Source organism: Aquarana catesbeiana, linkage group LG08, assembly GCF_042186555.1.
Source record: "Aquarana catesbeiana isolate 2022-GZ linkage group LG08, ASM4218655v1, whole genome shotgun sequence".
Taxonomy (NCBI): domain Eukaryota; kingdom Metazoa; phylum Chordata; class Amphibia; order Anura; family Ranidae; genus Aquarana; species Aquarana catesbeiana.
Genome location: NC_133331.1, coordinates 242,206,078 through 242,232,154, shown reverse-complemented (window position 1 = coordinate 242,232,154; position 26,077 = coordinate 242,206,078). Strand labels below are relative to the sequence as shown.

Below are 26,077 nucleotides of genomic sequence, written 5' to 3'. Positions count from 1 at the left end.
GCAGGGTGCTTCGGCAGACCAACCTTAGCCAAAGGGTCCTACCCATGTGTACTAGCACAAGTGCAAGGCGAGACGCCTGGTGAATAGAATCCTTTATAGCATCTATGGCAAAACATAATGCTTTTGGTAAAATCTGCCAACTCACTGGCCTGTTGTGCAGTGAGCTCGTCAAGGCCTCTGTGAACTGGTCTTTTAAGGACTGACAGATGCCTATAGCTGCAATTGCAGGCTGAGCAACAGTACCTGCTAAAGAAAAAGAATTTTAACAGGAATTTTAACGTTTTATCTGTTGGATCCTTTAGCATTTGTGCATTGTCCACTGGACAAGTTAAACTTTTATTCACACTGGAAATCGCAGCATCTACTGCTGGAACTTTCCATTTTGTGGTGAATTTTTCCTCCATAGGATAGAGAACTGAGAATCTCTTTGGAGGGAGAAAATTCTTATCCGGATGATCCCATTCGGTATAAATAAGCTTCTCTAGTAATGTGTGGACTGGAAACGCATGCACTGGTTGTGAAGGTTTCAAGGAACCCAAAGAAGAAACCAGACTTTCAGCTGACCCGGTTAGGGGTAGCATGAAAGTGGAGCGAACCATGTCCGTAAGGATTTGTACCTCAGATTGTGAAGCTGAAACTGCAACTGTTTCCTCCGCAGAGGAGTAATTGGTTTGTTTTTCCCGATTGTTTGAGGGCAATACCTCATCCTGTCCCCACTGTTCCCTTGGTAAAGGGTTTGGAGGGGGAGAGCGGGATCTAGCACGCTTCTTATCCCCTTTAATAGAGGATACAGCCCCTGTATACGTGACAAGCAGTTGCACCACCAATTGCTTCCAATGACTCCCCTGGCTTGCCATGTCAGGAATCTCTGGAGAGTATGATAATGTGGAGGCATGTCTGGCATTCCCAGCGCCTGGGGGTGGTTTTGGTGCCTTAGTAGTAACCCTTGAAGCCATAGTGCAAAGGTACTCTAAGAACTGTTCTATTTACTTGAACAATAGTAGGAAAAACAGTGGTAGCATAGAATGATCTAATGCTAAACAATAAGTTTTTTCCTGTACTGCAAATGCCTGTGTAAATCCCTCACGTGCACCAGCACTTCTGTGTCCTGTGGCAGCCTTGTGTCAGCTGCTCTGATAGACACTGTCTGTTTCCCAGAGTATCAGCTTTAACCTTTTTCAGGTGTGAGCCTGATTGTCTATGTGCCACACCCTTTCCTGTGCTTTAGCATAGGGTTGTCCCGATACCGATACTAGTATCGGTACCGATACCGAGCATTTGCCCAAGTACTTGTACTCGGGCAAATGCTCCCGATGCTTCCCCCGATACCTGGAAGTCAGCTGTGATCGGCGCGTGGGGGAGTTACAAGCTTCTCCCCCAGCGGCTTTCACCAGCTTTAGTGACAAACAGCGGTGATCGGTCACAGCTGACTGTCACTGCATCCTCCTCCGTGCCCCCTCCTTTCCTCTGTGCCTCTCCGCTGTCCCCCTCCGTTCCGCTCTCCTTATCTGTCCCCTCCGTTCCGCTCTCCTTATCTGTCCCCTCCGTTCCGCTCTCCTTATCTGTCCCCTCCGTTCCGCTCTCCTTATCTGTCCCCTCCGTTCCGCTCTCCTTATCTGTCCCCTCCGTTCCGCTCTCCTTATCTGTCCCCTCCGTTCCGCTCTCCTTATCTGTCCCCTCCGTTCCGCTCTCCTTATCTGTCCCCTCCGTTCCGCTCTCCTTATCTGTCCCCTCCGTTCCGCTCTCCTTATCTGTCCCCTCCGTTCCGCTCTCCTTATCTGTCCCCTCCGTTCCGCTCTCCTTATCTGTCCCCTCCGTTCCGCTCTCCTTATCTGTCCCCTCCGTTCCGCTCTCCTTATCTGTCCCCTCCGTTCCGCTCTCCTTATCTGTCCCCTCCGTTCCGCTCTCCTTATCTGTCCCCTCCGTTCCGCTCTCCTTATCTGTCCCCTCCGTTCCGCTCTCCTTATCTGTCCCCTCCGTTCCGCTCTCCTTATCTGTCCCCTCCGTTCCGCTCTCCTTATCTGTCCCCTCCGTTCCGCTCTCCTTATCTGTCTCCCTCCGTTCTCCCCCTCCGTTCCTCAGTCCCCCTCCTCCTTCCTTTGTGTATGGATAGAGTCAGCTGACTCTGTCCATTCACAATAACTGAAACATTGTAATCTCCTGTGATTACGATGTGTCAGTTTATGAATGGAGAGAAGCTGCTGTCTTCTCTCCATTCATTCTGAGTGCAGCTGAGGCTGCAGAGAAAGGGACTGGGGAATCTCTATCCTCGGTCTCTTTCTCTGTCTCAAGGGGGAGATATCAGAGGTCTGTTAAGACCCCTGATATCTCACCAAAGCCCCCCAAAAGGGCCGATTAAAAAAAAAAAAAAAAAAAAAACCCACACACATACACCGTTCACACCCACCCCACCCCCCCCCCAAAAAAGCAAGCACTGTTAAAAAAAAAAAAACAAAAACAAAACAAAACAAAACACTGTCACGTGACATTTAAAAAAAAAGTATCGGTAATCGGTATCGGCGAGTACTCGGTCCTAAAAAAGTGGTATCGGGACAACCCTACTTTAGCAAGAGTCACCTCAGAGAGGCGGCGGGGGAGAGGGGAGGCGATTTACACAGCCTGTGTCAGCTTTTCAGATTTATGCTTGTTTAAACATAACATGTATCCCTATCCACCGTTTCCCCATTTAGGGGAAGAGGAGACATCCCCATCCCCCCCTCCAGCTGCTGAGACACACGCTGTATTAGCACAGATTTAAAACAGGGTCTATACACTATTACTCCCTCTAGAGGAGTTTTTAAGGCATTTTACAATATAATTGAAAGAAAAGTCAAAGGTGGACTTAGTTCCTATACTTTCCTCTTACCTTTTCCTCGCTGCAGGATACTGCTGAGTAAACAGACAGATCCAAACTTCACCCATCACGGCAGGCAGCATGTTTAAACCTTCAAAGACTGGGGCCCTTTTAATAGGGGTTCTACTCCTTTGGACCATGTATAGCAACCCCTCAGGACAGCTTTAGGTAATGTAGCAAGACCAAAAAAAGTCCTGGTTCCTAAGGTCCAGCCCTCAAAGAGAAGTGTTGCAGGCAAAACCTCGTTCTTCTATGCGAGGCCCGTGTACCATCCTGGAGCCACAGTGGCGGGATGGATCCGTTTGTGGAGGCTTTTTAAATCCAGCATGGATCCCCCCCCCCCGGAGCTCCACAGAGCACATCTTCACTCGTGCCAACACCTTTAGACACTGGAAGGAGGAGGTGTTATATATGGGAGTCAACTTCCTGTATTGGGTGTGCCACTGTCAACACCTGAAGGTAGCTATAACCCACTAAGTAAATACTTAAGTGCCGGTTCACACAGGGGTGACTTGTCAGGCGACCTAGTCGCCTGACAAGTCGCCTCCCGTTCTGTACAATGGAACCGTTCTAATAGGAGCGACGCAAGTCGCTCCGACTTGGAAAAAGGTTCCTGTACTTCTTTTGGGGCGACTTGAGGCGACTTGCATAGACTTCTATACAGAAGTCGTTTTGCAAGTCGCCGTGGAAGTCGTTTGCAGGTCGCCTCGCTGAGGCGACCTGCAAGTCGTGCCGCCCCTGTGTGAACCGGGGCTAAGGCTCTGTGTCCTATGAAGTATGATAAAGCAAAAGCACTACCACCCTGCTGTCTTCTCACCCAGACTCACAAGCACTCCTGGGCCAACACAGGCTGATGCTGCCCTTGCTAACCCACTGTCCCGCAATGCTGAAAAGTGCCTGTCTGCACACTCAGGGGTTCGGATTCCAGAGCTAGCAGCTGCCACGCTTCATTACTAAACCACTCCCCCTTGCCTCTCTTACACAAGATCAGCCCAGCTGTGCCAGAAACTTGTTGGCGATGTATGCAGACCCCGGGTACACTATCCCACATCTGGGGAACATGACCACAAAATCCTTTTGGGACTAGATAGATAGATCTATCTCTATAAAAAAAAAAAAAAAAAGAAATAAAAAAAGAAATAAAAAACATAGTGGATTCCTACCCCAACATCAATTAGACATGTTCTTACAATGGTTAGGTTGGTCACAGCAAGATACTGGTGCAGGACTGATCATACCTCCCTGGCTGAGTGAGCATGTGAGCTGGAGACGATCAGTGATATGGCATGCATGACCGCTTGGGATAAAAAATTAAATGGGAGGCATGAGGGCTCATGTGGTCATATTTTTTTTTTACACTCAATTTAATTTGGATCTTATGTGTCCTGAATTTCTGGGAGGAGTAGCCTGCAGTGGAATGGGGCTCCCTAGTGCCCCCCCCCCCAGTTTTTTTTCCCTAGTTTATCCCTTCTTTCTTTTTTCGGTCACTTTGGTATTGGTGTATATACTCATCTTCTACCTAAATCAGGTTGCTACCATATTATGCTTATACAGATTACTTTGCATGCATCACTAATGTTCGTTGAACCAGTGAGGTATTCCTACTGGAACGCCGCCTACACATTGTGCACTAAAGGGATCTATATTTCCGCTCTGTTTTTTCACAGGTTAACTTTGATTGTGTATGTATATTGAACTGAATGATCTTTTTGATGAGCGGTTATATAAATCTGATAATTTTCTTTCCCTGTACTAACGGATATGTACCACTTGTAATTAGCGCAATGTCTTCTGCTTAGGTTTTTATGCGACATGTTATTTTGTAAAAATCGAATCAACTTGGTTTAACCGGTTCCCTCATGACATGCACTGACATATGTTTTGGTGTTTTTATTGATTTCAATGAAAACGCATCAGAAAAAAATGGAAGTGTATAAATCTAGTATAGACATTCTTATGTAGCCAGTACTGTATATTCTAAACTAGCCTTTTTCAACTTTGTTTTTTTTTTTTTTTTTTTTTTTTTTTTACACCTAAGAAACCCTTTATCATTATCCAGGGTCCCCAAGACCAGATAATATTAAGCCTACAACTAATGGAAGCCATCATTGCTCAAGGACCCTCAGGCAACCTTTTGAGGAATCCTAGGGTTCTATGGAACCCTGGTTGAGAAACATTGGGCTAAAGCATCAGGCTTAGGCCCCTTTCACACTGGGGCGGTGGCGGTACAACAGCGCTATTTTTAGCGCTGCTGTACCGTCGTTCTTGCAGCGGTATTCGGCCGCTAGTAGTGCGGGTTTAACCCCCGCTGGCGGCCGAAAAAGGGTTAAAATCCCTCGTACAGCGCGGCTATAGCCGCGGTATAGCCGCGCTGTCCCATTGATTTCAATGGGCAGGAGCGGTGAAGGAGCGGTGAATACACCGCTCCAAAAAAGCGGTTTGCAGGACTTTTTTCACCGTCCTGCCTGCGCACCGCTTCAGTGTGAAAGCCCTCAGGCTTTCACACTGAACAAACAGCGGAGGCTGTTTAGGGGCGGTTTGCAGGCGGTATTTTTAGCGCAATACCGCCTGCAAACCGCCCCAGTGTGAAAGGGGTCTTAGACTCTCTCCAAGGCAGACAGTAAAAATTGGTGTTCTCTAACATCTGTGGTCAGTGTAGAAGTGACCCCTTACCTTGGTGTTTATTGTAATACTGCCTTTTTGCATCCCAAGCCAGTGTACATGAGAGAACAATCCACCATTACTCAAGGAACCTGTAGTAACCTCAGGAAGAAGTGCAGTTGAGCAACCCTGTTCTAACTGGATCAAACACCACACCTAGTTATGAGTTTTACAGAGAAAAACAAACACACACGCTAAAGAAATGGAAGTCGCTCCCTATGAAAAAAAAAGTGAAATAAATAACATCTTGCAGCAATTAATCACACATGAACAGAGAGAGTATTGTGCAATTACACGGAACTGAGCGCTGCTACATGCTACTGTATAGCATTCCACATTGGGAGCCATTTGTTTAGTGTGAATATGCTACAGCTAGCAATTAAATGGCTAGCAATTAGTGGCAGTAGGAGCTACTAAAAGTCGCCAGTGTTGCTTTCAAAGATAACTAGAAAATGTAATAAGAATCATATGCAAAAAACATGAAAATTGTCTGAACTGAAACTTACCCATTCGTCTTGCAAAGACTTCAGAATTGCTGGAATACTTGTTGCAGAGGGTGGTTTTGGACGAACTGGGTGAGCAACTATAAGATGGCAACAAAGACAGCAAATAAAAAAAAAAAAATCAATTTAAATAACTAAAACAAAGTATTTACTGTTAGAAGATTACCACCATGTAAATTCTAAGTAGAGCCATAATCTATTAAGTGGAGCAGCACCTAAATACATTTGCACCTATAATTTTACCCCAATACCCCTGCAGTCTCTCACAAATACCAGTTTATGCTGGCAGTGAGCACCATGTTAGGAAGCTTTTTGTGATGCCGTGACAGCGCTGTTGCACTGCCTACAAATTCACAGTAGCGCTGTCACCAGATCACAGGCAGAGAGATAATTTTGTCAGGGTTGTCACTACTGACTCGCATGCTTCTAGCTCGTTAATTATCTGCTGACCACAACTAGCCCTGGCCTCTATTTTCTGAATTGACAGCACGGACTCTGCTGATTAAATAAAGGTGCATTGGGCTCACTCAGGACAAGAAAATAAGTTTTGTTTTTTCTAACTTTGAGGCATTCATATTACATAGAATCAATATTTGTGACCTGTTTAAACTGTTACGAATAACTTCAGATGTACTCAAAGACCTTAAAAATTCTGATCACTATCTAAATGAGTCACAAAAATAAAAATATAGGTACCTTTAAAGCAGTATTTAACCCAAAACAAAAAACTTACAATACTGCAGCTAACCAATCAGATGCGGTGGCTGCATCAGTTTTCTTTTTTTCTGTTTTTACCTGGTGATCTGGCCTGTAACACACCTCCTGTATTAGTGTGAGTGCTCTGGAGGAATGAGGGAGAAAAAAAAAAAAAAAAAAAAAGGAAGGAAGGCGCAGCAGCATTGTCAGTTAAATGAATTAGAAAATTTAGAACCACTAACAAATTGAAGCCAAGCTCACACTTTATTCATATTTGCCAGTGTTAAGTTGTTTGTCCACTCTCATCCATGTAAAATGATACATTCTGCTGCAGTTTTTACACCAGGAATTGTTAAGCTGCAATAAAATAAAATGTTTGCTTTTGGGTTTAAAGCAGTAATAAAAAGTGTGGAAGTTTAAATGAATAAATAAACTGCATTCCCTTGCAAGTTAATGTCATAATGTGCTAGTGTACATCACATATTAGAACATTAACCAGTTCTGGACCAGCCACCGCAGGTATACTGTGGCAGGTTGGCTCGGCTGCGCGAAACCACGTAGCTATATGTTCCACACGTGGCCGATGGTAGGATTCAATTAGGAACTGATCAATCCCCAGGCACAGGCCAATTAAATCTGGCCTGGACCTGGTGATCGGTCCTGACGAATGAGATCCTTCCAGTCTGTGTAACTGTAAACACTGACAGGGGAAGTGATGTCATCTCTCCTCGTGTAGGTCTTTTCCGTTCCAGACCGAGAGGAGAAAGCATCTAAAATGGAGTTGCACAACACTGCACTGACACCAGGTCACGTAGGCACCCAATTAACCACCCCCACCCCCCCCCCCCCCGTTAACCCTTGCACCACCTGTCACCCAGTACAGCAATAAGGTTTTTTTTATCGCTGTACTGGTGTCATTAGTGACAAAAATCAGTGTTTGGTCTAGGGACCCTCCTAACCCCCCCATAAAGGTTTAACCCCTTGATTACCCCGTAACCTGTGATCACAGTATAAGTGTCATGGGTGACGCAGTTTAGCTAGTTTATTTTTTTATAGCATCAGGGCCCCTCCGCTGTATTTTACCCAATAAAGGTTTAACCCCCTCATCACCCGGCGGGTGATCAAAGTTAGGTTTTAGCGTCAGATAGGGTCTGCGTCGCCCCAGGCAGTGTCAGATTAGTGCCACTACCGCTAACACCCATGCACGATACACCTCCATTAGTAGTATAGTGTCTGAACGGATCGATATCTGATCAGGACTATATTAGTGTCCCCAGCAGTTTAGGGTTCCCAAAAATGCAGCGTTAGTGGTATCAGCCCAGATACCTGCTAGCACCTGCGTTTAGCCCCTCCACCCAGCCCGCCCAAGTGTAGTATCAATCGATCACTGTCACTTACAAAACGCATAACTGTAGCGTTCGCAGAGTCAGGCCTGATCCCTGCAAAACGCTAACAGTTTTTTTTTTTTTGCAGCGATGGAAGCATTTGCTGACAGTCAGGTGCGTTTTTTCTTGTGAGTACTACTGTACCAGTAAATTTAGAGACCAAAATGTGAAATCGAAGGTACAGTAGTGAAGAGGCCTACACGTTTCTGAGCATGACAGATAGTGAAGAGGAAGTCACTCATCTGTCAGGTTCAGACTCAGAATACCAACCTGTAGACAGCAGCAGCACCCTGACAGACAGCTGACGACTGAGTTGTGGTCCCTGCCAAGGTCAGGCATACCAGACCCCGATCTTCTGCTGTCGTTAGTTGCAAAAACCACAGGGCTCTCGTATGGAGCAGAGCGCCAGCACTAGCGCCGCTATTCCTTCTGGTGAACTGGCAAGCACCAGCGGCCTAGTACATCCTGGTCGTACATCCAGCACTGCAGTAACACTTGGTGACGTGGCGAGTCCCATAAGTGCAGTTCAAGCTGGCAAGCACGAGTAGTGTCCCGCTGCCACCAAGAAGACAAACACAGGCCCGTCGAGCCCATAGTGCCCTTCCTGCTGCATTCGCCAATCCTAAGTGAGAACCCACCACTTCTGCAGCACCCGTACTTCCCCCATTCACTGGCCAACCCAAAATTCCGGTGGAAACAGTTGATTTTATGTCACTTAATTTTTCTTCGCTGTTTTTCACTGAAGATCTCTATAGATCTATTGTGGACCAAAGCAATTTGTATGCTGGTCAATTCATCGCCGCTAATTCCCAGCCGACCCTTGCCAGAGATTGGAGGCCTATTACGGTCTCCGAATTTGAGACCTTCCTGGGCCTATCCCTCCTCATGGGCGTCACTAAAAAGAGTGAGTTGGGGTCATATTGGTCCACTGACCCAATTTACCATACGCCCGTGTTCTGCCTCCATGACCAGGACACGATACGAGCAGATCTTGCGGTTCATGCACTTCAATGACAATGAACTCTGTCGTCCTCAGGGTGACCCTGGATTTGATCAGTTCTACAAAATTCAGCCCCTCAAACCACTTCAACGTTTTGCAGCCTTGTTTACTCCCGATCAAGTTGTCTGCATTGATGAGTCCCTTATTAAGTTTTCTGGACGCTTTATCAAACAGTATCTTCCCAGCAAGCGTGCCAGATACGGGGTCAAGATGTATAAGCTCTGTGACAGGGCCACAGGCTATACATGTAGTTTTATGGTTTACGAGGGAAAAGATAGTCACGTAGAGCCGGAGAACTGCCCAGACTACATAGGGAGAGTTGGTAAGATAATGTGGGACTTGATGTCACCCTTATTCGGAAAGGGGTACCACTTGTACGTGGACAATTATTACACAAGCGTGTCACTTTTTAATTAAGGAATTGGCGCATGTGGCACCGTGCGATCTAATCGCAGGGGCTTCCCCCAACGGCTTGTAGAATCCCGACAGACGGGGGGGAAAGAGAGCCTGCTTGAAGTGTAATATTTTGTTAGCAGTTAAGTGGAGGGATTCACGGAATGTTTTCGTTCTGTCCTCGCTTCACGCAGACATGGCAGTCCAAATTCCTACGCTGACAGGAGTTGGAGAAACCCCTCTGTGTCCATGAATACAACCTTAACATGGGAGGGGTGGACCTCAACGACCAGTGGTTGGCGTCGTACCCAACCACTGGTCGTTGTTGTACCAGCGTCTGGCCCCAAGGCCAGACGCTGGTACAAAAAAGTGTCTATTTGAATTGGCTTTGCTGAAAGCTTTTGTGCTATACAAAGCTTCAAGACGGACTGGATCCTTCCTTAAATTCCAGGAAGAGATAGTCAAAGCCCTTCTGTTTCCAGATGGCGCTCTTGCCCAACTTCCCAACGCAAATGCAGTGAGCCGGCTGCATGAGGCATTTTCCTTTTGTCCTCCCTGGTACCCCTACCCAAAGACCACCTCAAAGAAGATGTTGTGTCTGCAGCAAATGCGGATTTAGGCATGACACCCTCTTTTGTCCCTCCTGTCCTGACCAACCTGGTCTCTGCATTGGTGAATGTTTCAAACGCTACCACACACTAGTGGAGTATTAGCGTAGGGTACAGCACCAAACAGTCATAGGCACACTAACACAGGGTCTTGGGGTCTCGAAAGATGTGATGGCCATCACATTTTGAGAAACCCTAATCTGCAACGTTCAGTTTGAAGTTTTTTTACAGTTTTTATAAAAGTGAAAAAAGTGGAAAAAAAAAAAAAAGCCAAAAATAGTTGTGGTTGTATGTTTCTTCTCTCTTGTTCTCTCTTATGTACGCTCCCTACTGTCCACTCACTATTGTTCTATATCTATTGTTCTCTCTCTGTTTTATTTTTACTATGTTTTATTGTATCTTCTTTGCAGGTATGGCAAGTCTTACCGTTATACTGTAATGTTACTTTGTTTTATTGTTAATCATCATTTGCTTATCAGGTACGCCATTCAGCTGCAGCAAAAGTTTATCTTGACAGCAACAGCGTTTGTTCCCACGATATGTAAAGCCGCGACTCCAGCCGTGTCGGAGGCGATTTCACCACCACACAGTTAAAAAATGGTGCATGTATGCTCATCATTAGAAGTGGGTGAAGGGTGGTATTCTAATGGTGGGCATACCCACTGATCAATCTTTTTTTCGTTCAGCCCACAGGCTGCATGAAAAACATTACAATGTATGCCCAACAAGGACCAGCAATGTACTGGAATGTTTCTGGACTGAGTGGTTATACCAGAACAATGCCTGCAGGTTTAGGTATCATCTTGGTATTCTTTTCAGCCAGCGGTCGGCTTTAATGTAAAACCAATTCTAGCAGCTAACTGGCCTCTTGACTGCTTTTATAAACAGTGGGAGGGAACATCACCCCCCCCCCACCGTCTTCCATGGTTTTCTCTGGCTCTCCTGTCCCAACAGGGTACCCGAGAATGTAGCCGATGGTTCAGCCAGCTGACCATAGAGCTGATCAGAGACCAGAAAGGCTCTAATCATCTCTATGGGCTAAGAAACCGGAAGCTACGAGCATTTTCATGACTTAGGTTTCGCCAGATATAAACAGCGCCATTGGGAAATTGGCAAAGCATTTTATCACACCGATCTTCGTGTGGTCAGATGCTTTGAGGGCAGAGGAGAGATCTAGGGTCTAATAGACCCCAATTTTTTCAAAAAAAAAAAAAAAAAAAACACAACAATACATACATACATACATATAGGGTTTATGAAGGTAAAGACAGTGAAGTGGAGCCCCCGATGCCCAGACTACATGAGGAGCAGTGGCAAGATAGTATGGGACTTGGCTTCACCCCTGTTCCGTAAGGGGTACCATTTGTACATGGACAACTTTCACGTGAGCGTGCCACTTCTTAGACACTTAATCTTGGAATTGGCTGCTGCATCACCATGCGACTTAATCACCGGGGCTTCTCCCAGTGGCTCGTTAACACCTGGACTTAGAAAGGGAGAGAATACCTGTATGCGGAATAATGAATTACTCGCTGTGAAATGGAAGGACAAATGGGATATTTTCATCTTATCTTTCATTCACGCAAGCAAGTCGGATAACAGCATCTGGTGGTTGTTGACAAGGCCTTACGGTGTCCACTCATATAATCTTTACATTGGATGCATAGACTGCAATGCCCAAATGATGAAGCAATATTTATTTTCCAGCATTGTTAGACACTGGTACAAAAAAAAAAAAAAGTCTAAATATTTCTATTGGCTATAGACACTCACCAGCCACTTTATTAGTTACACCTCACTAGTACCAGGTTGGACCCCTATTGCCCTTGGAACTGCCTTAATTCTTTGTGGTATAGGTGTTGGAAACATTCCTCAGAGATTTGGGTTCATATGATAGTATCACGCAGTTGCTTGCAGATTCGTTGGCTGCACATCCATGATGTGAATCTCCCATTCCACCATATCCTAAAAGGTGCTCTATTGGATTGAGAGCTGGTGATTAGAGGCCACTGGAATACTGTGAACTGATAGTCATGTTCACGAAACCAGTTTGAGATGATTTGGGATGGTGAGCAATACATAGGTAGGCCGTGGCATTTAAACAATGCTTAGTACTAAGGGGACTAAATTGTGCCAAGAAAATATCCCCCACACGTTGTCACACACTGCGTGACAACGCCCCTTTAAAAAGCAGCTGCTTCCACCATGCCGTCAGTTGTTACCGAGAAATCCTCCGACATGCTGGAAAATATAATCAGACAATTACCAGGTCCTATAATTATACTTTACATATGATAACCAAGGGAGGGAAGTAGGCTGCTGTCCTGAAAGGCTCGTAGACATACCGTCACCGGTAAGTCTAACTAAGGTTTTCTCCCTTCGCCTTTCAGGACAGCACCTTGGAGAGGATAACCGAGAAACTTACTTCAGGGTGGGACTACTGCCTGCAAAACCTTCCTACCAATTGATTGGTCCGAGGCTGACAGTAGATCCAAGCGGTAGTGCCTTATGAAGGTCGAAAAACTTGACCATATGGCAGCCTTGCAGATTTGCTCAGGAGATGCCCCGGCCCTTTCTGCCCATGATGCCGCCACTGCTCGAATAGAATGAGGTAATACCCCTTCCGGAGGTTCCAGACCCAAAGATTTGTACGCCTCTTTAATGGCCTGCTTTAACCATCTTCCGAGGGTGCTCTTGGAAGCTTTACCTCCTTTGTGAGTAGCTTCCATTAAAACGAAGAGTGAAGATGACTTTCTGATTTCCTTTGTTCTTTCCAGATATTTAAGCAGACACCTCCTGACATCAAGAGTATGGAAAGCTTCTTCTCCTGCTCCCGAAGGTAAAGGACAAAAAGTAGGGAGAATGATTTCCTGTGTACGGTGAAAAACTGAAGCCACCTTTGGTAGAAATGCTGGATCCGTCCTTAAGACTACCCTATCCTGTAGACATCTCATAAAGGGCTCTTTAATTGAAAGGGCTTGCAACTCACTAATTCTACGTGCGGAAGTTACTGCTACCAGTAAAATAAGTTTCTTGACGTTAAAGACTAATGATGCTTCTTCTATGGGTTTAAACGGTGCCTTAGTTAGTCCCTGAAGAACTAAAGATTAATCCCATTTGGGAAAACATGTCTAGGCTTTACTTTTGCCATTGCCCTAAAAAATCTGATTAAAAAGGTTCCCCTGACAGGGTTCTTTCCAAAAAAACTGATAAAGCAGCTACCTGCGTCTTGAGCGTACTTGCTGCTAACCCCTTCTCCAATCCCTCTTGAAGAAATTCCAAAACTGAAAATGTGGTACGAAAAATCAAAGTTTTTACTGGAACACCAAGAATTATAGATCTTCCAGACTTTAAAGTAAATGTCTCTCGTCACTTTTTTCTACTTGCAAGAAGGGTAGAAATAAGCTTCTCTGATAAACCCTTCTGTCTTAAGATTTGTTCTTCAGAAACCAAGCTGTTAGTTTGAGATAAGCTGGATCGGGATGGAGAATTTGACCCTGACTCAACAGGTCTGCCCTGATTGGTAATCTCCAAGCAGGTTTCACTGAGGTTCATCAAGGTTGAAAACCAGGGTCTTTTTGGCCAATAAGGAGCTATTAATATTAGCTCCGTGGACTCCAATCTGAATTTGGCTAACACCTTTGGTATCAGTTGAAACGGGGGAAAAAGCGTAGGACAGATGGAAGTCCCACTTGTGAGCTAACGCATCTACTCCGAGAGCTTGATCCTGTCTCTGAAGAGAGAAGACGATGACATGTATTTTTGCATTTTCCCGTTTTGCAAAGAGGTCCACTTGGGGATAACCCCAACTCCTGGAAATTGTTTCGAATAATTCCTGATTGAGAGACCACTCTGCTTCCCTTATTTCTTTCCTGCTGAGGAGATCTGCTAAGGTGTTTTCCGTCCCCTTCAGATGGACTGCTGATAGAGAGGCCACATTGTTCTCTGCCCATCTTAGGATCTGATGAGCTAGACCCATTAGGGTTTTGCTTTTTGTGCCCCCTTGCTTTGTTAAATATAATACTGTCGTCATATTGTCTGCCAATATTTGGACATGTTGATTCACTAGAAATTCCCGGAGGGAGAGGAGGCTTAGGTGAACAGCCTTTAACTCTCTCCAATTTGAAGATCTTCTCGCTTCTGGTTTGGTCCAAACTCCCTGAATCGTTTTTTCTTCCAGATGAGCTCCCCATGCGCTGGCATCTGTAGTCAGCCTTCTGGTTACCGGAAAGACCCAAGGAAGCCCTTTTGAAATGTTTCCTTGGTTCCTCCACCACCAGAGCAATCTTTTTGCTCCTGCCCCCATGTTGAATTTCTTCTCCAGAGGTTCCTGGTATGACCAATTCATCAGAATATCCGATTGCAGAGGACGGGTATGCAACCTGGCCCACTGTACCGAAGGAATTGCCGCTGTCAACAGTCCCAGAGCGGACATGGCTTGTCTTACAGAGATCTCTGCGTTGGATTGAAGTGTTTTCAGGGTCAACTGCATCTTCTCTATTTTCTCCTGGGGTAGAAAAATTCTCTGTTCTAACGAGTCTATTTCGTACCCCAGAAACCTTACCCTTTGAGATGGAATTAAGTTTGACTTCTGAAGATTGAGAAGCCATCCCAAACCTCTTAGATGTGTATGAAATGTCTGTAGGTTGACCTCTACTTGACTCTTTGAGTCTGCAAACAGTAGCAGGTCGTCCAAATAGGGTACTATTGAAATCCCCTTCAGCCTCAGGGGCTCCAAAGATTCCGCCATTACTTTTGTGAATACCCTGGGAGAAGAGGAAAGACCGAAAGGCAGAGCCGAAACTGCAGGTGCCAAATCCCCCCCCCCCCTTCCAGATTGACTGCGAGACGCAGGAACCTTTGTGATGGGGGCGCTATCGGTATATGGAGATAGGCATCTCTCAAATCGATGGAAGCCATATGAAATTTGGGGGTTAGCAAGTTCCTCACTGAGAAAATCGTATCCATTCTGAATTTTTTGTATTTTATGGATCGATTTAGAACCTTCAAATTGAGAATCAGGCGGAACTTTCCTGATGGCTTTTTGACCAGAAAAATGTGGGAGTAAAACCCCTTCCCCTCTTGATCTTTCGAAACCTGGGAAATGACCTTCTGTTGCATCAGTTCTTGTAACAGAGACTTCATGGCCAGAGCCTTTTCCCGATCCTTTGGCAGGTTTGTGATGTAAAACAGATTTTGGGGGCTTTGTGAGAATTCCAATTGATTTTTTGATTAACCCCAGAACAAAAAGGACTTTGTTTTTTCCCCAAATTGGTAAGAAGTCCTGTAGTCTCCCCCCTACTAGATGGTCATTCTTTTTTTAGGGGTTTGTTCTGGGGTTCTAAAGAGTACCCCACCTCTACCTCTTCCTCTCTAAGACGACCAGGGTATCTTCTGTGTGTGGTCCTTTTCCTTATCAGCTTGTCGAAAAGGACGAAAATTTTTCCTCTGTTGTACCGTTTTCTTCTTCTGTGGGAAAGCTTTCTTCTCATCTGCTGTCCTGTCAAGGACAGTCTCCAGTTCTGGCCCAAACATCAGGTCTCCTGAAAAGGGAATTCCGCACAGTTTTACTTTAGAAGCTGAATCCCCTGACCAGGTCTTTAGCCAGAGTGCTCTTCTTGCTGAGTTAACAAGCGCAGAGGACCTGGCTGACATCCTGATAGATTCTGCACAGGCATCTGCCATACATTTTACTGCCTTAAGCAGGGTAGGGAAGGACTCCAATAAGTCTTTTCTGGAGGTACCTGCAACTACATGATTTTTAAGTTGATCTAACCAACACTCCAGATTCCTAGCCACAACTATAGCCGCCATTGCTGGCTTAAGATTAGCTAGAGATGAGTCCCAGGCTTTCTTCAGTAGCCCATCTGCTCTCTTATCCATAGCATCTTTGAGAATACCCATGTCCTCAAAAGCTAAATCAGTTTTCCTAGATACTTGAGAAAAAGCAGCATCTATCTTTGGTTTTTTATTCCACAACAGTTCCTCATTCTCCTCAAAAGGAAACCTCCTTTTGAGGGCTTTAGAAAAAAAAAAAAAAAAAAAAAAAAAAAACTGTCCTTTCTCTGGATCCTTCCATTCCTTTTTAATAGTGTCCGTTAACACTTTATGCACAGGGAACACCCTATGTCTAATTTCCTCCAGCCCCAGGTACATCTTGTCATGCAAGGACAGCTGAGCTTTTTCTTCCTGGATCTCTAGGGTAGTATAAATTGCCTTGAGTAATTCATCTACCTCCTCAAGTGAAAGCTTATATCTAGATGATCTTGACTCTTCTTCCACCTCCTCCTCAGAATCAATGGTTGAGGGTGGAATGCTTTCCCTTTCCTCCTCCGACTCACTTTCCATCTGTCTGGAAGTGGACTGAGGGAAACTGGAGTGAACTCTGTTCTTGGCTGGAACTCTGGCCGCGTTTCACAAGGGAACGCACTGTCCCTAGGGCCTCTGCTAATTCCTTCTTCACAGAAGATAAGAGTTCTTTGCACTCTTGTGAGGATTCTTCTTCTACTAAATCCACAATGCAGGATTTGCACAGTGGTTTGGGCCAAGAGTCCCTTAAAGGGTTTTTGCATGAGGGGCACTTTCTCCCTGTTCTCTCTGATTCGGCAGTAGCTTTCTGAAACAGAGAAACAAGAAAAAGCCAGGTCCTTAGAACTAAGGCTTTAGAGAAAAGTAGTACCTCTAGCCAAAAAAAAAAAAAAAAAAAAAAAAAAAAAAAGATGGCAGGACAATATCTTGTTTTTGAAAAGCTGAAAAAAAAAAAGCCTGGACGAGGGCGTAACACCACTCTGTCCTCATGAATAATCAAATATGGCTCTTTACAAGAACGAGCAGCCAATTCCGAAATCCTCCTTACTGAGGATATAGCAAACAAAAAATACCAGCTTCCTTGTCAGAAGGACTAGGGGAATATGTTGCATCAGTTCAAATGGCTGTTTTTGTAACACTGACAAAACTAAGTTCAAGTCCCAAGGGCTCAAGGGTGTTTTAACTGGCGGATTAATCCGCATCACCCCTTGCATACAACCCCAGACTAAAGAATGCTTAGCAAGCGGTCTTTGAAATAAAATCGATAAGGCTGAGACTTGGCCCTTAATAGTACTCAGGGCCAATTTCATCTCTACGCCTATTTGTAGAAAGGCAAGAATTCTGCCTATGATATACAGTGGGGACAAAGTATTCAGACCCCCTTGAATTTTTCACTCTGTTATATTGCAGCCATTTGCTAAAATCATTTAAAGTGGTGTTCCGGCCGAAATGATACATTTAAATAAAAATACCCCTATAATACACAAGCTTAATGTATTCTAGTAAAGTTAGTCTATAAACTAAGGTCTGTTTTGTTAGTTTATAGCAGTAGTTTGTTATTTTATAAACTTACAGCAGGCCGTGGCCATCTTAAGTCTGGGCATCTGAAGCCAGACTGTATTTCTTCCTGGAGCTCATCCTTGCAGATCTCGCACATGCTCAGTGCAGCACAAGCAGTGTAATAGGTTTCAGGTCAGGTTTCCATAGCAACGGCAGTGTCAGAGGAAGTTGCCGCCCCTTCCCAGGCATTGCAAACAGGAAATGATGCGATGGGCCGCGGCCAGGGAGGAGGAAGTGAAAAATACAGCAGATATACAGTAAGTGCTGGGAAAAAAAAAAATTAAAAAATATCCAATTCGTTTACAGTGTGCAGTTTAGTGAGGGATGCTGAAGAGTTGTAAAAGTGGGTGGAACTCCACTTTAAGTTCATTTTTTTCCTCATTAATTAACACACAGCACCCCATATTGACAGAAAAACACAGAATTAGTGACATTTTTGCAGATTAAAAAAGAAAAAACTGAAATATCACATGGTCCTAAGTATTCAGACCCTTTGCTGTGACACTCATATTTAACTCAGGTGCTGTCCATTTCTTCTGATCATCCTTGGTTCTACACCTTCATTTGAGTCCAGCTGTGTTTGATTATACTGATTGGACTTGATTAGGAAAGCCACACACCTGTCTATATAAGACCTTACAGCGCATGTCAGAGCAAATGATAATCATGAGGTCAAAAGGAACTGCCTGAAGAGCTCAGAGACCGAATTGTGGCAAGGCACAGATCTGGCCAAGGTTACAAAAAAAAATTCTGCTGCACTTAAGGTTCCTAAGAGCACAGTGGCCTCCATAATCCTTAAATGGAAGACGTTTGGGATGACCAGAACCCTTCCTAGAGCTGGCCGTCTGGCCAAATTGAGCTATCGGGGGAGAAGAGCTTTGGTGAGAGAGGTAAAGAAGAAACCAAAGATCACTGTGGCTGAGCTCCAGAGATGCAGTCGGGAGATGGGAGAAAGTTGAAGAAAGTCAACCATCACTGCAGCCCTCCACCAGTCGGGGCTTTATGGCAGAGTGGCCCGACGGAAGCCTCTCCACAGTGTAAGACACATGAAAGCCCGCATGGAGTTTGCTAAAAAAAAAAAAAAAAAACACCCGAAGGACTCCAAGATGGGAGACACGGCGGCGGATGGGTATCCTCACTATTTCCGCCCACAAGGTCACAGCCAACCGAGTCAGGTCAAAAGACGTTGACCCTCATCAGAAAATATAAACATATTCCAATTGTCCCAAGTCTGCTTAAACATCTCTTATGTTGCGCTGTCAGTATCAAATCCTCCATCCGCTTAATTTCCTCCACACTTTGGAGCCAGAATTTTATAGGAGGAGGGAGGGTCTGCTTCCAAAAAATGGGGATGCAACCCTTCGCTGCATTAAGAAGATGTCGAACCAGTGACTTTTTATATATCTTAATGGGCACTGAGGAGAGGTGGAGAAGGAAAAACGCGGGATCCTCTGGTACCACGTAATCCGTGAATTTTTGTGTAATTCGCCTAACTTCGTCCCAGAAGGTCTGTATCTTAGGGCATGTCCAAAAGACATGGAAGAGAGTTCCCTCCTCCTCTTCGCACCGCCAGCACAACCCGGAGGAGTCCGGGTAACATTTTCTAGAGGGTGTCATGTACCACCTAGTGAGGAGTTTAAAATTAGATTCTTGTATTTTAGCGCAGAGCGAGGATTTGAGGGAGAGGGAAATGATCCGAGCCTTCTGTGAGGGAGAAAAGGTGCAGTGTAGATCTTTTTCCCAACTGGCTAGACAAGCCAGATGAGGTTGCGTCGTTGGTGTATTCAGTAAAAGGTACATTTGTGATAAGATATGGGCCATCGGGGTGTCTTCAGAGCAGAGTGTTTCGAATGGCGTTAGTTCCCGAGTAAAATTGTGTGGTTCTGGAAGTGAGTGAAGGAAGTGGTGTAATTGTAATGCTTTCCAGAAGGTTAGACGGTATGGACCTGCTGGGTTACAAAGATCCTCCAATGCTGGCCACCTTCCCCCACTGACGAACTTAATTGCACAGTCCCGTCCCGTTTCTCTAAGGGACGTTAAATCCGCTGCTTCCATGCCTGGCTCAAATTTTGGGTTGCCCAAAATGGGGAATAGGGGAGATACCTTTGAGGTAAGATTTGTGTGGGAGGTGGTTTGGTGGCCATTCCTCAGGGTGGTACCTATGAGAGGGTGATTTTTCAGGGGACTTGGGAGATCGCTAACACACAACGCCCCCCCCAGCGGTACACCCGACTGAGACTGTTCCAGTTTTATCCACAGTTTGGAAGAGCTATTTCTTCTCCAATCGAGTATACGCCCTAGGTGTGAGGCCATATAGTATGAGCGAATATCGGGCATTGCCAGTCCCCCACAATGTTTGGGTAGGGTCAGCTGTGAGCGTCGTAATCGCGGCCTTTTATGTGCCCAGATGAATCTGGTGAAGAGTGCTTGGGTCTGCCTAAAAAAAAAAAGAGGGTGGGATATGGATCGGTAGAGCTTGGATCAGGTAGATAAAATTTCGGTAGAATACTCATTTTAAGTAGGTTGCATCTCCCGAACCAGGAATGGAAGCCTGTGTGCCATCTGTCTAACAATGCCCGGGTCTTCGTCAACAGTGGGGGGAAGTTTAGATCAAACGTCTGCGTTATATCTGGGGGGATAAACGTGCCTAAGTATTTAAGTGCTGATGAGGGCCATTTAGATTTAAAGTTTGATTGGAGATCAGTTAAAATATTAGACTTGGTGAAGTTTATTTTCAGATTTGAGATTTCTCCATAGATTTTGAACTCTCGCATTAGTTTAGGGAGGGAAAATTTTGGGGTTTGTTAGGGAGAACAGAAGATCGTCAGCATATGCTGAAATTTTGCAGTGCGTGTTACCTACTTGAAGGCCTGTTATGTCCAGATGCGACCTGATCTTACAAAAGGAAGGGTTCTAGGGAAAGGGCAAAGAGCAGGGGGGACAAAGGGCACCCCTGTCTCGTACCATTCCTGATGGGAAAGGGACTTGAGAGTATACCATTGACCTTTACTTGTGCTGAAGGAGTCGAGTAAATGCTACCAATCCATTTCAGCATTCTGTCACCTAGGCCGACATGGCGGAGTACCGAGAACATATAGTTCCAATGCACCCTATCGAAGGCCTTCTCCGCGTCTGTACTAACAAAAATGCTGGGGATTTTCTTAGTCTTTGCTACATGGACGAGGTTAAGGACTTTAATGGTATTGTCCCTGGCTTCTCTAGAAGGGATGAACCCCACTTGATCTAGGTGGATCAGGGAATCGAGGTGTGTCACTAATCTAGTTGCTATAATTTTAGAGAATATTTTAAGATCGACATTTAAAAGAGATATGGGACGATAGCTCCCACATAAGGATGGGTCTTTCCCCTCCTTGTGGATCAAAGAGATATGAGCTTTGAGAGTTTCATTGGGGAAGCTGGAAATTGTTCCTAGTGTGTTAAAAAAAAAAAAGTCACGAGTCTTGGGCCTAAAATCGGTAGGAAAGTCCTATATTACTGGACTGTATAGCCATCTGGGCCTGGTGCTTTACCAATTTTCATGGATTTTACTGCGATTTGTAATTCTTCTAATGTGATTGGTTCATCTAACAGGTCCTTAGTTTCTTCAGGCAGTGAGGGGATTAGGGCTTTCGATACGTATTTGTCAATATCCGCAAGACTCGAGGGGGGGGGGGGGGGATTGTATAGGTCAGAGTAGAAGGCCTCGAAACCCTTTGTAATTTGTTTCGGGGTGGAGACCCTCTTACCGTCTGGTAAAGTTATCTGTGGAATATACGAGGTTGCTTTAATGTCCTTCACCGATCTAGCCAACAGCTTACCACATTTCTCTCCCGACTCGTAAGACATCTTGCGGCAGAACTGCAAAGCAGCCTTTGCCTTATAGAGGAGTAAGTCATTAATTTGCGCTCGTATGTTCCCAAGCTTCACCTCTAGGTCTCGAGTGGGTAACTGTTTGTGTTGGGATTCTAGGGTAGAGAGGTCAGAGAGCAATCTGGCAAGCTGTGCATTCCTCTTTTTTAATGGTGGCCCCATGTTTAATAAGCACCCCCCTCAACACACATTTGTGAGCCTCCCATAAAACACCAGGGTCGCAGTCCTGGATATCGTTTTCCTGGAAGTATGCCTCTATAGCGTTGGACACATCTCCCAGCACCTCCGGAATCTGCAGCAGGCTCTCATTCAGTCCCCAGAAGAGAGACCTAGGTGAGGGTCTCTCAGTAAGTTTGTACGTGAGGTGGATTGGCGCATGGTCCGACCATGTGATCTGACCAATTGTGGATCCTTCCACGAGATGTAGCTGGTCATGTGGTACCAGGAAGAGATCTATTCTGGAGTAAACTTTATGAGGGGAAGAGAAAAAGGTATAATCCCTCTCTGAGTGTTGGAGCCTCCAGATATCAAGTAATTGGGCATTATGCATGGATTGTCTGATACATTTTCGGTGTGACTGCGGCAGAGAGGAGGTGCCTGAAGACGTGTCCACTGAGGGATCTAGGGGTATATTAAAGTCACCCCCCAAAATCAGTTGGCCCTCCCCGTATTCCATCAGTTTCCGTATTGTGCGCTTGATAAAGTTTGCCTGCTGTTCATTGGGAGCATAAAGGGTTGCTATCGTGAACTGTGCCTACCCCAAATGCCCCTTCAGAAACAAATAGCGTCCCCCGGGGTCTACCAGCATTCCCTGGAAACGCCAAGGCAACCTTTTGGAGATTAGAAATCGACGTGCCCATAGATTTGGCGCAGCTGTTTGTGGAGTGGTAAGCATATGGGAAGGACCTATTCTGGAGTGCAGGAGATTTGTTTGTTTTGAAATGGGTCTCTTGTATAAACGCAATGTCTGTGCGTGACTTTTTAAGATCATGAAGTAGCATGCGTCTCTTTTCCGGGGTGTTGAGGCCTTTAGCATTAAGGGATGTCACCTTAAAAGTGTCAACCGCCATGTCTTCCAGGAAAATAAGGGGGGAGACTTAGAAATGTCACAGTCAAATAAAGGGACGAAGGGGAGGGAAGAGATAGAGAGAAAGTGAGGGGGTAGAGAGGGAAAAGAACAAACAAAAAGGTGTTAGAACAGCAACTACTAACACTCTAGCTGTCTAACTTAGTTTAAGTCTAACTCAGTAAGGCAATCCTTACTTATAGTGCATAATACCCTGAAATCCTCGGGTATATGCAATGGCCTATGTGGGGTGTGGATGGATATCGCCCGTGGGTGAGGTCCCGGGGCTCCCATCCATCTTGGTCCACTTCAGAAGCCATATTATAATTGGTAAATAATATAACAAGAAGAAAAAAAACAAAACGAAAGAAAGATGATTACCCAGGCTATCTCTAGTGCTCATCCACCTATAAAAGTGGATTAGGGGTCTCCTCTCTTCCTCTGCGGCTACCATCTGTGATTGGTTAGTAATCCGGGAAGGGTGAATGCAATGACCCATAACAAAGGTGCAGCACACACAGGGTGCTTCTCCACCTTTGCAGAGTAGAATAGTTTATTCCCACTAGCCAGTCTCCAGCTAAAACATATGTTGGTAGGTCCGGCCGGACTCTTTGGTTGCTGTCATCGCCAGAGGAGAGAGGAAAACCGTCACTTCCAGAGAACATGAGCACAGTGCAGCCTAAACCCACCCCCCTCCCTCACATCCAAGCATCCCCTGTCTTGAATAGAATGTTCCCCCTTGTGAGCATGTAACTTAGTACATACTAAAATTCGGCTTAGCCGTATAAACCCCAACAGAGTTTCCTCTCTTACTAAACATAAACAGAGAACATAGCGTTTAAAACTCAAACATACAAGGGGTGCTCAGCAATTGTGAAGCAATGGTTACCTCAGACCTGACCTGCGAGCCATAACTTAGGCTAGCCACATAAGAAGGAAGTTCTGATCAGTTCAGATTGGATCATTCTCTGGTACGTCTTCAGAGCGACAGAGTCCCTCCAGGGAACGAGATGGCTAGCGACTGGAGGCACTGTAATGACTTGGACATTAGAGGGTCCTAAAGCCACCATGTAAAAAGGTTAAAGGAAAGTCACCATAGGTCTCATCGTGGCTGATGGATAGGAAGCAGCACCTCTAAGGCTGTGGGTTGAGGTAAGCATTAGTGGCCCACTCAGATATCAACCTTAGGTTTGTGTCTGGGCATGAGTACTGAGAGGTGGAGCGACAAAAAGGGGGCCCATTCAGGGCAAGGCTCTTTTGAGGGGGAATGGTTGCACGGAGACTGTAAGGGTCTCCCACGGTAAATGGACAATGGGGTCAACAGTAAAAGCAATCCATTAACCAAAAAGAGTAATGACTCCCGCGGTGTGGAAGGGAGGAGGGAAGGCAAACAGCGTACTCACACTTCCCGTTGGCTCTCCTGGGAGTGAGAACGGGGACGGCGTCCGCTTCTCTGTGTTCTCTGCGGTCTTGGTGCCTCACTGTGTTGGGGCGACCAGGCGCTCTAGGTAGATAGCCAAGCCAGTTAGGAATGTCAATTGGATCTGTGCCAAAGAAGTCAAATACAGCAGGTAGGGAATCCGGAGAGCGTAGAAGGAAGGATCTCTGTTCTTTGATGAACGTAACGGACAGCGGGAAGCCCCATCGGTAAGTGGCATTGCAGCGTCGGGCAAGGTCTAGCAGAGGTTTAAGAATGGCTCGGCGGATGAGGGTCGATCTGGATATATCCGGTAGCAGCTTCACATGCGCGCCATCAAATTCCAGCTCTCCTGCCTCCCAGGCTCCCCGTGCGATTACCTTCTTGTGGGAGTAGTGATGCAGGCGGCAAATCACATCCCTGGGTCTAGACGGATCCGACGATCTGGGGCCCAGGGCTCTGTGTACACGGTCAATTTCGATCTGCTCCGGTAGGTGGTCTCCCGCAACCCTCTGGAAAAGGTCCGTTACTGTGGCCTGGAGATCTGCTTGACCTGTAGCTTCTGGGAGGCCTCGGAGCCGCAGGTTGTTCCTACGGCTCCTATCCTCCATTTCTTCCATTCTGAGCTGTAGTTCTATAGCTGAGGTATTGTGATCAATCTGGTTCGTTTCTACACTCTCCGCTCCAGGTCCGCGAGCGAGGTTTCGCCTGATGTCAGGCGCCTGTTGAGCGAGTGCACTTCTTGCTTCACCGCATTCAGCTCTTTCCTATGCGCCGCCTCCACCTTCCCAACGAGGGTCTCGATGTCCGCTCTGGTCGGCAACGCTCATAGGAGCCATCAGCTCAGCTCCAACCGCAAATGACTGACGAGGGGTCCCATCAAAGTTTGCATCTGGTAGGTTGGGGGAGTTAGAGTAGAGCATCGGGCTGCGGGGTCCCTCTAGGAAGGCCGGGGTCGCCATGTCAGGGGTTTGCGAACGGGAGGTACAGGGGTCCGTCATTTTAAGATCCGGAGAGCCGGAACGAGATCTGCCGAAGAGCCTCTGTAAGTCTCCTAAAGCAGGCGTACTAGGAGCCGGACTAGGCTTCTTCTTGTTCTTTCTGTATGTGCGCTTCTTAGCTGAGAGCATTCTGTGAGAAAAGAGCTAAAATAGCCAAGATGGGTTAGGAGAGGCCGGGAGCTCCATGCAAACGCGCCTTCACTCGGCCATGTCCAGACCACACCCCCCTGGCCTTAATTCTAAGCAGTATGTGTGGCGAAAACCAGGCACTGCTCATCACCTGTCCAATACAGTCCCAACAGTGAAGCATGGTGGTGGCAGCATCATGCTGTGGGGGCGTTTTTCAGCTGCGGGGACAGGACGACTGGTTGCATTCGAGGGAAAGATGAATGCGGCCAAGTACAGGGATATCCTGGAAAAAAACCTTCTCCAGAGTGCTCAGGACCTCAGACTGGGCCGAAGGTTTACCTTCCAATGAGACAATGACCCTAAGCACACAGCTAAAATAACAAAGGATTGGCTTCACAACAACTCAGTGACTGTTTTTGAATGGCCCAGCCAGATCCCTGACTTAAACCCAATTGAGCATCTCTGGAGAGACCTAAAAATGGCTGTCCACCAATGTTTACCATCCAACCTGACAGAACTGGAGAGGATCTGCAAGGAGGAATGGTGTGTACATTAATGAGGGAAAAAAAAAAAAAAATGAACTTAAATGATTTTAGCAAATGGCTGCAATATAACAAAGTGAAAAATTTAAGGGGGTCTGAATACTTTCCGTCCCCACTGTATCTCCGAGAATGGCAACCCTTGGATTCATACCAGGAAACATAAGCCCTCCAGACTCTATAATATATAGTTCTGGAAGCTGGTTTCCTTGCATTAATCAAAGTAGAGACAACTGACCCAGAAAGTCCCCGTTTCTTCAGAATGTGGGTTTCAATAGCCAGGCCGTTAAATTTAGCGTTCATAAAGTAGGATGGAATATAGGCCCGTGTGAGAACAGGTCTGACCTTAGTGGAAGGGACCACGGAACCTCCACTGCCGTCTTTACGATTTCTGCATACCATGACCTTCTGGGCCATGCTGGTGCTTCCAGAATTACCGGTTTTCTTTCCAGCTTGATCCTGCAAAGAAGTCGAGGCAGCATTTGAACAGGGGGAAATGCATAGATCAGTGAGAACTGATGCCACGGTATCAACACCACATCTGTTCTGCATGCGAATGGATCATTTGTTCTGGACACAAAGTTGAC

General features: G+C 45.9%; 1 protein-coding gene across 1 annotated transcript in view; it reads right to left on the bottom strand.

Annotated features, from left to right (window-relative positions):
• The window catches only part of PRPF19 (pre-mRNA processing factor 19), a 498,552-nt gene that overhangs the window by 439,543 nt on the left and 32,932 nt on the right, over positions 1-26,077 (bottom strand). The window contains exon 3 of the mRNA XM_073596965.1: positions 6,022-6,098. Coding sequence (XP_073453066.1) covers positions 6,022-6,098 — 77 coding nt within the window. The remainder of the gene's footprint in view (positions 1-6,021; positions 6,099-26,077) is intronic.